Source organism: Aegilops tauschii, chromosome 7 (assembly GCF_002575655.3).
Source record: "Aegilops tauschii subsp. strangulata cultivar AL8/78 chromosome 7, Aet v6.0, whole genome shotgun sequence".
Taxonomy (NCBI): Eukaryota; Viridiplantae; Streptophyta; class Magnoliopsida; order Poales; family Poaceae; genus Aegilops; species Aegilops tauschii.
Genome location: NC_053041.3, coordinates 112,786,414 through 112,800,678, shown reverse-complemented (window position 1 = coordinate 112,800,678; position 14,265 = coordinate 112,786,414). Strand labels below are relative to the sequence as shown.

At 41.2% G+C, this 14,265-nt stretch overlaps 1 protein-coding gene across 1 annotated transcript; it reads left to right on the top strand.

Annotated features, from left to right (window-relative positions):
* The first annotated feature begins 10,841 nt into the window (after positions 1–10,841).
* Positions 10,842–13,827, top strand: LOC123493729 (uncharacterized). Its single transcript, XM_073503777.1, has 4 exons — positions 10,842–11,068; positions 11,431–13,070; positions 13,159–13,373; positions 13,459–13,827. The coding sequence occupies exons 1-4, from the start codon at positions 10,842–10,844 to the stop codon at positions 13,825–13,827; spliced, it is 2,451 nt and encodes an 816-aa protein (XP_073359878.1).
* The last annotated feature ends 438 nt before the right edge of the window (positions 13,828–14,265 follow it).

The window sequence follows — 14,265 nt, the reverse complement described above, 5'->3', positions numbered from 1 at the left end:
TGTGAATGAAACTAAAGACAATATTTCTGATATTGTGCAAGAATTTGTTAAACGCATCAAATAGATATTAATTTGTAACAATTTTTTAGTGCGATCATTGCTCTATATGTATGCATTGTCAATTTGCCTTTTGTTAACAATTTACAATGTAAGTGAAGTGGACTTAAATTATTATTCAGTTATACCTGTGCTATCTTTTTTTACGTGTGAAATATAACATGCATTATGTTTATATAATTCCAGCAAAATATTTCAAAAGCCCGTGGCAAGGCACGGGCATTGTACTAGTCCATCTAACTTCTGTGACCTGCAATTTTTCTACAAGTTTAGGACTATATAACTTGAACGTTGTTTTCACACAGAAAAGCATAGTTTGCTCTTTTATATGGGTCCATCTACGCAATACGAAGCCAAAGAGGTAATTTCTTTTTACAAACTATTAAGAAACTCGTTCTCTTAACTAATATTTTTAACAAAAATCATACGTGCATGATCAAATCTTGTTGACCTGCCTAGACTATTGGCAGGGTCGACCCATATATCGGGCAAAGAGGGTGAACACCCCAGGGTCCTTGAGGAGAATGACCAAATTGTAGTATTAATTACTATCCTATTGTCTGTCAACTCTAAAATATTATTACATATGTGAAAAAATCATAAATTTTGTAGGAGCAAGTATGAACCATGGACTAATAGAGTGTACCACATCTGAACAAACTAATCTGATAAACAACAACGGGCTTAGTTAGCTCGCTAGTCTCTTCGATAGACGTCATGCAAGTTGTACTGGAATCTATGTTGACTAGATTTAAAAAAAGTTGGGAGGAACTCTTGTATAGTAGGAGATGAACCAAACGTCCATACGAGCATACCAAATAAACTAATTGTATGAACGAAAAACCGAGTCAGTGACACTTTATGTTGGTTGGTAAATGATGTTATATCAATACCAAATACGGAGGATGCGTATGTTGCATTTCTGAACCTAACTTGCAGCAAGTTTCCAAAATGGTTCAGTTATACTCAAGAATGTACTATAAATATGTTTACTTAACTATACACTAGAAACAACTGTTAAAATATTAGTCAGACATTATGTTTTAGAGATATCTATCATGATATTTAATGATATTAAAACATCCACCCATTCACACAAATATATACTTATAGAAAATATAACATATGCAAATACTAAAAAATATTTCAAATATAGTTATTATTACAATGCACAATTTAAATTTAGAGAAACACATTTTCAGTAATAAATGTTATAGTAAACATTTAACAACTTGTCATATGGCTAATTATGCTAACTACATAATAGAAAGTGTACTAATTAATAATTTTGTTTGACAAATAAGTATACAAGTTTAGCACAAAAATAATTATTTTAATTCAATCTAGTTCTCAAATTTATTTGAACCAGCTCAATTAGTTCTGATAATTTTACAACTCTTTTAAAATACATAATATTGTCAATGAAACATAAAAATACATATGGATGTTAAATTTGTAAGACATATAATTTCAGTGTTGTCAAAAGACTTAATGGTGTTTTTTTAGAAACACAACTAAAAGAATATATTTGTGATTATTCATCATAATTTGTTTGTATATATATACTCTAAGGTAACATATTTGTACGTATATTTTACGGCTAAAGTATTAACATGAAATACTTCCATCAATGGGAGATTGATTCCACTATCCAAAATAACATTTGTATATATTTGTTTCCTTAACCAGATTTTTCAATAATTAGTTTTTTTGTTATTTCACACAAAATATGACAAAATAATTTTTGATTCTAAATTGAGCATTACCGAATCACAATCATCAGCATTAAGTACAACCGCATAAAGATTTATGTTATCATTGCATAAATTTTGATTCTAAATTGAGCATTATCGAATCACATTCATCAACATTTATTTTGTCGTCGCATCTACAATTCTTTTATAACATCAACTATTATTCATTACCTTAAAAAACTATTGTTAATTACCTTAAAAAAATTGTTCATCAATGCATAATTTTTTATTTGATGTATTGCAACTTTTTTTCCTATTTAGTACTTAAAAATAGTATGTATACATTTTTACATAAAATTTGAGCTTGTAAATATCTCAACTAAAAAAGCAATCATCATCTGTGTGTCATGTACCCCAACAAGGATGAATATGACAATGCAAAAGGGATAATATGCAGAAATCCCGGAAATGATAATAATTTACTATAAAATAGACAAGATGACTATTATACGAAAAAGACTAGATTTTCAAGTGAGTTTTGACAACCTAGTTATGATGAAACCGTCCTTTTTATGTCAAATGAATTAAGAGCACCTCCAAGAGACAACCAATAAAATCTCCCCCCATAAGTGGTTACTAGGGGCCTCCTCATTATTTAGGGAGGGTGTAGTTGAGATGCTTTCTTAGAACCCCAATATTTTTTTTAATACTTAATCTAACACAAGGGTCCCATTTGTCAATGGGTGGCGACAACTATGGTCTAGCAACTTGCGACGGTGGTCCCGACGGTATGGTGATTCGGGACCTATTGTTGTGGTCCGCCAACCTCCGGCGTCCGTCGCACGATGGTCCGGCGACCAGCGATAGCGATGGCGCGGTGACCCAACGGGTGCTCGAGCGGGCTATCCGGGAGGCACACTGACATGACACTTATTGAGTGAGTCCAAATTTCCTGATATATTGTAGGAGATGGGGCTGATAATTTAGATGTCCCAATAATTTATTGGAAAAAAACAAACCCAACATAGTTCATATGGATAAGTTTCTTATGGTGGAACCAACACACAAAGCTTCAAGTCCTTGGTGCACTGTTGCTCGCATTTTTCTTGATTTATTTCAGCCTTTTCGATGATGTTCGCTCAATGAGAGGAAATGTTTTCGTTGACTATGTGGTTACTTCGTCAATCTCAAGATATTGTGACGGCTCCGTATCTATGAGATGGGCTGATTATTGGAAGTCGCAATAATTTATTTGAAAAAGGAAGTACATTGAAGCATGTTTTTGGCTCAACTCTTTCAATACGAAAAGATTTATTGGAAAAAAAAGGATGCTATGTTAGGACATGGAGTATTTGCTCCCGAGCTCAAATGCTCCATGATGAACAGAAAAATAAAAAAATACTTAAAAAGTTTAAAATATTCTAATTTTTTTGTAAACTTTGACAAATGTTTTTTATGCTTGCAAAAATTTCAGCACGAAATGACATTCGTGGAAGTTGTGGCAAAAAAATTGATGTACCTAAAATTCTCGTTTTGAAAACATTTTGGAGCGCTGATTTTTTTTTGCCACGCCTTACATGAATGTTATTTTGTGCTGAAAATTTACAAGAGTAAAAAATTTGTCAATTTTTACAAAAAAATCAGTAATTTAACTGTTCACCAGAGAGCATTTGAGCTCGGGTGCAGAATAGGACTTTCGCCTCTTTTATTCTTCCAATACGAAAAATTGAGATGCTCTAACGAGTAGAGGCTCGTGGGTGCAATTCTGCATGATTTAGATCACACCGGGGTTAGGTTGAAAACCTCGCTTTCTGGCCGAGAGGGGACTGCAACTTTCACTGAATGAATGTATCGCGTCGGCGTTTAATGCTTTTCCTCGGGATGCGGAATCCCTGTCGGCATCCGAGAATATCGATATTCATGGCCCTCACTCGCCTCTCATCGTCTACTCAGCGAATTGTCGTTGAATCGTACAATCAAACATGCACGTGCGTTGCACCGGGAGAAAAAGATGATCCCTTATACACACATCCAACGACATCAGCAAATTCTTTCAAATCTTTCACGATGATGCACGACAAAACTGTAATTATTTTTAGTGTACTCAATGTGTTTCTGATTTATTAGACTACCAAAATATCTACCTAGTTGCCGCTATCTTTTTACGCCTTTGTTGTCCTTCCTTCCTCCTTGGTGATTCCTAACAAATATTTGCATTGGCATGAAAATAGTGAAGTACTCCCTCCGCCCGAAATAAGCGTCTCAATGTTAGTACACCATATTAATAGTTCAGTGTACATTATCGTATATGGGTCGGTTATTGTGCACTATGCGGAATAGAGAGGATAATTATATACTTGTTGTAACCTTTAGCATATGGTACCTGTTTGGAACCAACATCCCTATGGTACCAATAATAGTTTTTGTGCCAATTTAAATGATGTAGGAACATATGTAATAGGGCTGCTTGGAATCAACATCGTGTATGATACGAATAATAGCTTTTGTGCCAATTTAAATGGTGTAGGAACATATATAATAGGCATTTTCAAAATACACCATATAAAAGAGGTATTAATTAAGATTCCATCCTAAATATATATCATGCAAGATGATATCATATTTGAACACATTTTTCTGAGTAATTTTCATATATAACATGTAAGGTTTTGAGTTAGGATTCAAAAGATAAAAATATTTTAAAATGTATTTGAATATGCATGATAAAAGAAAATCTAAATAAGAAAGAAAGAAACTTCGGCTAAATAGGGATCGAATCAGGTCTATTGGGTGGAAGGGACAAGCTCCAACCATTAGGCTACTTGCATCATAATAGTATATTGGTGGGCTGCCTTGTAACAAACCAAGTCCTCTGTAGCGAATTGTAAAAGAAAAAATGAATCGTTTTCCCACTTACCGGTGGCAATGGGGGATAATTATTGGCAATTTTGAGGGCAAATTTTATGACGTACCGCCAGAAGCACTATTTGCTTATTATTATTATTATTATTATTATTATTATTATTATTAGCCGAATGCCCGTGCGTTGCCACGGGAAAACAAATTTAGAAATAAAGACATTAGACAAAAACATCATTGTACTTTACAACTTGTAATCGCACAGACTTACAAGTGTGTTGCGATAAATATCTTCTTATTGTTACAATTTAACACAATCAACGTGACTCAAATCAAATTATATGTGAACATATTTATCATCAATTTAATACAAAAGTCTAGCTCGATGCATTTGATCGAATCTCGCGCGACGTGAGGGGTATGAACTTCATGTCCATTGCCCCTGTATGTCAGCACATGTCCAACAGAAGTCATAACCCTCTTGACATGTGCATTGACTAACATCAACAAGAGCTCACAAATGTATTGAAGGAACCATCATAAGCAAGTAACCATGCTGACATATATAAATCTTAAGCAAGTAACCATCATTCCAGGGTGGATGGTCCCTAGCAAGGTGTGCCATTACATGTTCCATCCATCACTGAAAACTTTCTCAGCGTTGGCTACAAAGGATATTAGCACGAACTTCGAACTCTTTGTATTCTTTGGCATTTAATAGAAATAGCAAGAGAGCCCATGCGTTGGAGAAAAAAATGCTTCTTGAAAAGACATTTTGTTGTAATAAAGATTTTTCAAAGAGTAGAGCGGTGCCACATATCTTACGAAAAAAAACATACCGCTTCCATGCCAAGTATGGGCAAATAGAGGCTAGACTTTTTTGTTTTTTCGACAGGTTTTTTTACAGGTAAAGAGAGGCAAGAGCTAATTATAATTGATCCCCTTTCTTTGTGAAATAGATGTATCGTACTACATCTTTTTGGAGCATCTCATGTCAAATACATAATAAACTCATTTGACTGAAACTTTCATCATCCAGTGAGGCTGGAGGAGCCAGGTCGAGAGAATCCCCGATAGCACTTGTACTGATCATCCATGCCAATGCCGTCGTTGAAAAAAATGCCAGTCCAAGGAACGACTACTCCCTTGTCTTCCTGGTGTGTTTAAGTTATAGCAACATGATTTCACCGAAATGGGATCCCCACCATCGGAGTCAAATTCATAGGAGACTCCAGTCTATGGTCTTAACCCGATTTATGGCCTTTAATTTATATAAGTAAACACAAAGTACTATTAGAGATAAGAAGCACAACACAAAGTATTCATGTCAAACAGTAAGCATGGAATATCTACATCTACTGGAATCTGATGTTGCAAAGAGTCTAAACTTCACAAACTGCAATCTTATTGAGTGACGATATCCCCACTTATTTGCCAAGTGAACCTCAATCAATTGCTGATTACAGTGTTATCATTACAAAAGGGGGTCCAAATCTCATTATCAGGTGTACGCACCGAAGGAGTAAGCTAGAACAATGTCAATCTATAGATGAGTCAAATACTTCAATTGTGTTAATTTCCCACACAGTTGTTAGAAGCATATGTTGGTGCTCTAGTTAAGATCCAAATTAGACATACCTTCATTTATTATCAAACCAGAAATGATCCCAAGTGCATTAGCAAACTGTAGTACATAGCCGACAGCTATAGAAAATTATTTATAGTTTGCAGCATAGGAAATCACAAGCTAGTACAGGCTAAATAAAAGATCTAAATTCAGATTGAATAAAATATTCGGTTAAAAGATGATGTTACACACTGAGATGCAATACACCCCCCTTCTGTGCCCAGTATATACTTAATAATGCATACTGACATACATATATCTCCAGAAAAAGGCATACATAATCAGATCATTATAAGTCAAAACTATATCATCAGCCAGGTCTTACAATTTTGTGCAAACACATGTCTAGATCAATACTGAATTTATCGTAGGTAGGGACAGAAACTCCATAGCATGCAAAGCTAGCAGCATGACCAACTTCATCGAGCAGGAAGATAAGGGAAGAAGATGACAGTTAGGACAGCTGAGGCAACAGCGGTAACAGAGCATCATCCAGCGGAAGCAACACACATACCGGGAGCAACAGCGTAGTTCACATCTTCAGGTTGTGGGGAACATCTTCAGAGGCTCAAGCCAGAGTCGAGCATCCCATGCAGGTCACCCAAAATCAATTTGTACAATTATGCAAGCACAATTGGCATCATGTGGCCTCTAACCAATACGCATGTCTCCAAAAACCATTCCCTAACAAGCACAATTGGCGTAATGTGACCTATGATTGCCATGCACTTCCACAACCAGCATAATGGCAATGTAGCAGATCAAACAGAAAAATTTATAATCAGGGGTTCAATTAATCTCACATGTACTAACCTAACAAGTACCAAGAAAATCAAATATTTATGAACTTGCATTGCCCATACAAAAATTGATCACATGGATTAAAATGAAAAATTTAACTAACAAAGTCAAAGTCCTTGAAGTACCTAGAAATTAAGTACCACTTCGAAAGTATCTTAGGGAAGAATTAGCAAGCATACCTCGATGTGTACCCTTATTGGAGCAAGCGAACATAAATTAAATCCGTTGACGGCTCACTGGCGATAAATTAAACCCTTGCCGGAGATGTGAAAGTCAAGCAATAGAAAAGGAAACTCACAAGGTGAATGAGGAGAGGAGCGGCGGCGGCGGCGAATTTCCCCCTAATCCCGCACCGCGCTCCCACCCTGTCCCCATCCTGGCGAACGCGCTCCCAGCCCATACCCCATCCCGACGGCCGAGCTCCAGCACGTACGCCATCCCGGCGGCCGTGCTCCCACGACCAGGACTGCGGCCACGACAACCACGAGGGGCGAATGAGGAGTAGAGCGGCAGCGGCGGCGGCGAAATTTCTCAGGTCTGGCGAGAGATGTGATTGGGGAGCGACGTGGGCGAGAATGAGGCATGGGGAGCATGTGTCGCGACTTTGTGGGTCGTGGGAACTTTCTTTCCGAACGTGGCTAGGGCCTGGAGGATCTGTGGGCTGGGTTGGAGGGAGGGTTGCACGAGGGAAAATAATAGGCTTTGGCTCGTTGCATGCGTGGGCTCGTATGAGGGGGTGGGAGAGGAGATCGAACGAGGGGAGGTGGTGGTCGAACCATCACGACGTTCGATTCTCCTTTAATAGTAGAGATTATTATGGGTAGATAGGAAGTAGCGCACGACTTTTAACTGGGCCAGCCGTTAGTTAGGTTCTATGTATTTGAGTTTTTTTGTTTTGGAAACCTTCCGGAAGGTTTCGGTCCAATTCTTAATGTTGTTTAGTTTTCCTTTTTTTGGTTTTATCATTTTTTTTTCATTCCCTTTTTCTCCTTTTCAAGTTTATTTTTATTTCTTCAAAACCATTCACCTTTATAAAAAATGTGCTCGTGTGTTAGCAAAATGACATTTTTTTTCAAAAATGCCTGTCTTTTCCAAAATGTTGACAATTTGAAAAATATTTTATTTTTCCAAAGCTATATTTACTCTTTTTAGAATTGTTCATGTATTAAAATAAATTATTGTGTTTTTCAAAACGTTCGTATTTCAAAAATTGTCCATGATTTCTGAAAAAAGGGGTCACACTTCCGAAATTGTTCGCAAATTTAAATTTATTCATGTCTTTTTTAAAAAATATCCGAAAAACATGTGCTTAAAAAGAGGGTCGCTACAGTGTCATTATGGGATAAACCGAGTCGCTCCATGCGAGTGCCTTATTTACGTTTGCTCGGCAGTGTTATTACTGCTCTGCATTTCCCGGCAACGAGCGAGCTGCACATAGGAGATAACTTGCGTGCGTGAGTGGCGACATTTTTTTGAGGGGTGAAGCAAGTTTTATTGATCAAATTTCGCATGTAGTGGAATAAAAAACGGATCATGGGGTTGGATCAACCACAAGTGTCTCCCCTGGTCCAAAGAATGAGAAAATTCTAGCTAGACTATCAGCCTCATAATTTGCCGCTCTGCCAATAATCTTTAAACTGAAGCCCACTGCGCCCTCTCTCTCTCGGTGATGATGATAGGGCCATACATTCCGTGCGTGAGAGTGAGGCCGGGAGCACAACACATGGCCCATGACGACGCCGTCGTCTCCAGGCCCCGGGCCCGCCTCCTCGCGTTACGCGCGCAGGGCGTGATCCAATGAAGGAACACTCCAGGCGCGCACGCCACGGCACGGCCCCCCTCCCCTCCGCGGTGCTCCCACGGCAGCTGAAACCGGGATCCGTTCCTCACGATCCGCGCGCGAGTCTCACGCACCCCACCGGCGCCACCGCCTCCTCGCTCGCTCGCGCGCCTACTGTACGTGTAGGACGTGCGTGCGTGCCCCGCGCCTACGATCCGTCCGTCCCCTACCACTACCAACGGACCTCCACCGATCGATCCGTTGCTGCTGCCTACCCTACGCGCGCACCGGGGTCCAACCCCAACTCATCGCTGCGCCGCACACGTACGAGGGAGCGGCGCCGGCGCGGGCGGGCACGCCCACGCCGCCGGGGACCGGCATCGCGCGGACCTGAGGAATTCATCTCGCAACCGTATCCCCACGCACGCCTGCTGAGTTGTTATGAGAAACACTAGTACCACACACTACTGCTGCACCTGACCACGTAGGGGCGGGCTATGGTAGGTAGGTAGCCCGGGCAGGCCACATATGACTACACGAAACCCCTCCACGTGACCCTAATCCTCCTCGCACATTTTCGTGCCGGCAACTCGGACCGGCTGCCCCCCCTAGCCTTTCAGATTCTCTCGAGTCTTGGCCAACCCAAACTAATCATCGGCAGCTAATCATAGCGAACGTGGCAAAATGTATCGGATGTCAATCGGGTTATCACATAGATTAGTCCAGTCCAATATTATTATACGCGGCTCGCACGTAGGTTATCCACTTGGGGATCGATCGACGCGAGGGGGATCGGACGACGTGCGCAGGAGACTGTAAGCAAGCACGTAGAAACGGCAAGGAAGCTTCACAAAGTGATGCCGGGCCTAACCTAACCCCTGTTTAGGATCGGGGTTCAGCACGTACTCTCACCTTTTCCATCGGATGATGAGATACCGTGAATCCACGATGACTGCGCGCGATACGACTAATCGTGGCCCTAATCATTCCAAGAGATTGGATCGCACGACTTAACCACACAATCATTCCGAGTACATTAAAACTGCATATACAACGACGATGTACTAGATACTATATAACACATGTTTAATTTGACAGACTGGGTGCTCGCTCGTTGCCGGGAAATGCAGAGCAGTAATGCCTGAATGTGCACTGCTACTTGGTAGACAAGTTTGTGCAACTTGTGTTAAAAAAAAACTTGTAGAGTATAAAATAAAGAGAATGACAAGTGAAAACAGGATATATATGCTTGTTGCCCGGAAAGAGGCATGCATGTAGCTCGTCCATCCTCACAACTTGTCTTAGAAAAAGAAGAGATTCATAAACAGGTAAAAACATAAGCAGGATATGCCGTGTGATTTGATTAAGTGAAGTCAAAGTTTTGTACCCCTGCGCGTCCCCTGCGTCAACACACGGGTCACCGTGCCGTGTTCGACCGGCAAAGCTGAAACAAACGGGTAAAGAACAAGAATTTCTTCGACGGAAGCGACTTCGAAACGACAAACTACTACCGGTAAACTTTGAGTAAATTGCACAGAAGTACCACAATTGGGGCATTGGAAGTAGATTGATATCAAGGTTGGTTATTTTTACGTGTCAGTACCAAGATTGGGGCTAGCCGTTGCAAAAAAGACTAAAAGCTCGTTTTGTACGTATTGACACTAAAGCTGACCGATTGGGCCCGCCCGTCAGGCGCCACGCTGGCCAGTGCGCGCGTCGCCTGCGCTGGCTGCGCGCTGACTCGGACGAGGCCGGCTCGGCCCGTTGGTGCGACCGAGCCAGACCCCGACCCCGCTCTGCCCTGTCCTTTTCCTCGCACCTCGCCGGCGGCTGCCTCCCCGCCTGCCCCGCCGCCGCCGCACCACGCCGTCGTAGCCATCGATCGAACAGCTCAGGCGCTGTCACCTCCCTCCTCTCCCCCGCGGCTGCTATGCCCTCCTCTCCCCCGCGGCCGCTGTGCCTTCCTCTCTCCCGCGGCCGCTGTGCCCTCCTCTCCCCCGCGGCTGCTGTGCCCTAGGCGACGATGGCCTCGGCGACTCCGGCAGGCGGCGATGGCCTGGGCGATGCGAGCGGCGGCGACCTCCCCCGCTTCGATGGCAGTGGCGGCTACTCCAGCTCGGAGTACAGTAGCGCGGAGGAAGATTTTGCGGAGCCGGCGTTGTCGATGGAGCAGAGGCTGCGGATGGCGCGAATTTGGGTGGACAACCCTAGCACCGCCCATCACTGGACTCATGGCTTCGGTGGTGTTCTGTAAGTGCTCCACTGTTCCATTCTTGCTCCATTCTTGCTCACTGAAATTGGGGATTAGGGTTAGAGTGTACTGCCTGCATGTTTAGCACTCTAATTGCTAGGCCTAACTAGAGCAGAGTAGTATAGTGGATTACATGAGTCCTAACTAGAGCAGCATTAGGTGTTACCTAGCTAGGGTAAATAAAAGCTTTGCTTATATGTTAACTTAAACAAAGCTCTGTTTATATGTTAACTTGTGTATATGTTAACTTAAACAAAACTCTGTTTATATGTTAACTGAAACAAATCTTTGTTTATATGTTAGACAATATGTTAAGTAAAACTGTTTATTAACCAATTTTGTCTGTTATTTCATTTTGCAGTTTGTATGATGACATTTTGGATGTTAGGTTCTTTTTTGATGCTTCAGAAATGTTAGAGCTGAAGCTCTGCAGTTCAGATGTAACATACCTGAATATGATTGCAGTGATGAAAACCCAAGGATTTAGTGAATATGATCTGCTGTTTCACATTGAGAATCCAGATTTAGGGGAGAAAGGATTGGAGATGGTAGAGAGTAATGCTGAGTTGCAACTAGTAAAGAGGCGGGTTGAGGAGTGTAAGGTTTTAAATTTGCTAGTGAGGGCATGTCCACCTCCTTGCAACAAGTTTCAGAGGCAAGAATTATCCACTGTTGTGTATGAAGAGCCTGTGTTATATGATCTCAGTGAGCCACCCATCTATGCTGTTGATGAAGAAGGAGTTGCCTTTGAAAGTCAGAGTAGCAGCTGCAGTTTAGTAGCTCATGGTACTGGTGTTTGCACACAAGAGAGGAAGAATGTAAAAGGAAAACTGAAAGCTGTTTTGGAAATAGAAGAAGAAGAGGGATATGATGGCAGTGGTGGTTCTGATTGTGAAGGTGAAGATGACAGTGATGTAAACCCTTTTTATATGGGTGATGCTGATGACATAGAGATGGATGAGGGAAAGAAACAGAGAGAGTATGATGAAGTAGAAGAGGAAGAAACAGATGATGAAGAATCTGAGGAGGAAGAAATGGTGCATTACTCTGGTGACACAGAGGTTGAGGAACCTTTTGAAATGGATGAAGATGACAAGGTTGTTTCACAGGATGAAGAAACTGTAATTGTACATGAAGAGAAGAAGAAGAAGAAACAGAAGCTTCCAGTTAGGAAAGGGCCTACAACAAGGACACATTCAAGTGTAGTTCAAGAGGAGGAACCTGATTTCCAACCTTCATCTGATGAAGAACAGAAAGGATTGTTGAAGGAGGCTGATGATGATGGTTATGAGCCATTGGCATTTGTGCTGCCAAAGAAAAGGAAGAGCAGGGCAAAGCAGAGGCCTCCTAGAAAATGGTACAATGAGAAAATGGAGGCACCACATGAGCAATTATGTCTACAGATGTGTTTCAAGGATCAACATCAATTCAGAGAGGCTTTGTTGAACTTACACATCACTCAAGGCAGAAACTTCAAATATCATAGGAACTCAGATCAAAGAATAATTGTAGAATGCAACCAAAAACATTGCAACTTCTTTATGGTGGCAGCAGTTATAAAAGGTGAAACTACTTTTGTAATTAAGAAGATGAGAATTAAGCATACTTGCCCTATTAGTACAGAGACAACAAGGGTAAGTGCCAAGTGGCTTGCACAGAAGTATGAGTCATTGTTCAGATCTGATCTAACAACTGGCATTCAGACTTTGATTGATGCCTGCATGGAGAAGTATGGTGTGGATGTGCCCAAGTCAATGGCATATAGGGCAAAGAACATAGCTATTGATGCTGTGCTAGGAGACCACAAGAAGCAACACCCTAGGTTGAAAGACTATGCTCAGACAGTGATGGATACAAACCCTGGGAGTAGAGTAGTAGTCACTACTGTAACTCCAACACCCACTGAAAAAATCCCCCATCCAGGTCCAAGATTCCATGCTATGTTCTATTGCATCAATGGAGCAAGGGAGGGGTTTCTCAAGGGGTGCAGACCATTCATTGGTTAGTTTGTTCACCTTGTGCATTAGTTACATATTGTTTCATCTTGAAATGCATTTGAATGTTTTTAATACTGAATTTGCTTGCTCAGGTGTTGATGGGTGCTTCATTAAGTTAACTACTGGTGCTCAACTACTTGCTGCCACTGGTAGAGATGGCAACAACAATATATACCCACCAGCATTTGGTATTGTTGGGCAAGAGGACACACCTAACTGGTGTTGGTTTCTACACCAACTTAAAATCTGCCTAGGAGGAGAAGTGGGAAGGTTTGGTCCATATACAATAATGTCAGATAGACAAAAGGTATGTGCTTGCATCTTATGTCATTGTTCCTATATGGTTGTTTTGTGCTAGATAGTAGCTTAGCTAGTTTAATTGTGTGTCCCAGGGCCTACTAAATGCAGTGAATGTTGTCTTTCCTAAGTGCAACCAAAGGTTCTGCCTTAGGCATATCTATGCAAACTTCCAAAATGCTGGGTTTAGGGGGGAAGATCTGAAAAAGTGTATGGATAATGCTGCCTATGCATATAGTGAACACAAATTTAACATTGCAATGAATGACCTTAGAGCTGAGTGTGAGCAAGCTTGGGAGTGGCTTTGTCAAATACCCAAGGAAACATGGGCAAGGCATGCATTTGACACAAACTGCAAGACTGACCTTGTAGTTAACAATTTATCTGAGGTGTTCAACAAGTATGTCCTAGATGTTAGGAAGAAACCAATTAGGACAATGTGTGATGGAATAAAGGATAAGTAGATGGTGATGTGGCATAGGAATAGGGAGAGTGGAAAGAAAGCTAGATGGGACATAACACCCCATTATAGTGAGAAGCTAGAGGTTGAGAAGGAGAGGGCCAAATATTGCAAACCAATTCAAGCTGGTGTGGACTTGTGGCAAGTTACAAGTGGGCAGCAAACCCATGTTGTTAACTTGCAAATGCACACATGTGGGTGCAGAAAATGGGACCTAAGTGGCATCCCATGTAACCATGCCATCTCAGCAATAAATAAGGCCAAAAGAAAACCAGAGGATTATGTCAGCAAGTTCTTCAAGAAAGAAATTTATCTGGCAGCTTATGAACCAATGATCTATCCAGTTCCTGGTGAGCATGACTGGACAAGGACCCCTGGTCCAGACATTGACCCACCTGCATTTAAAGTGAAGAGAGGAAGAAAGAAAGAGAAGAGGATCAAG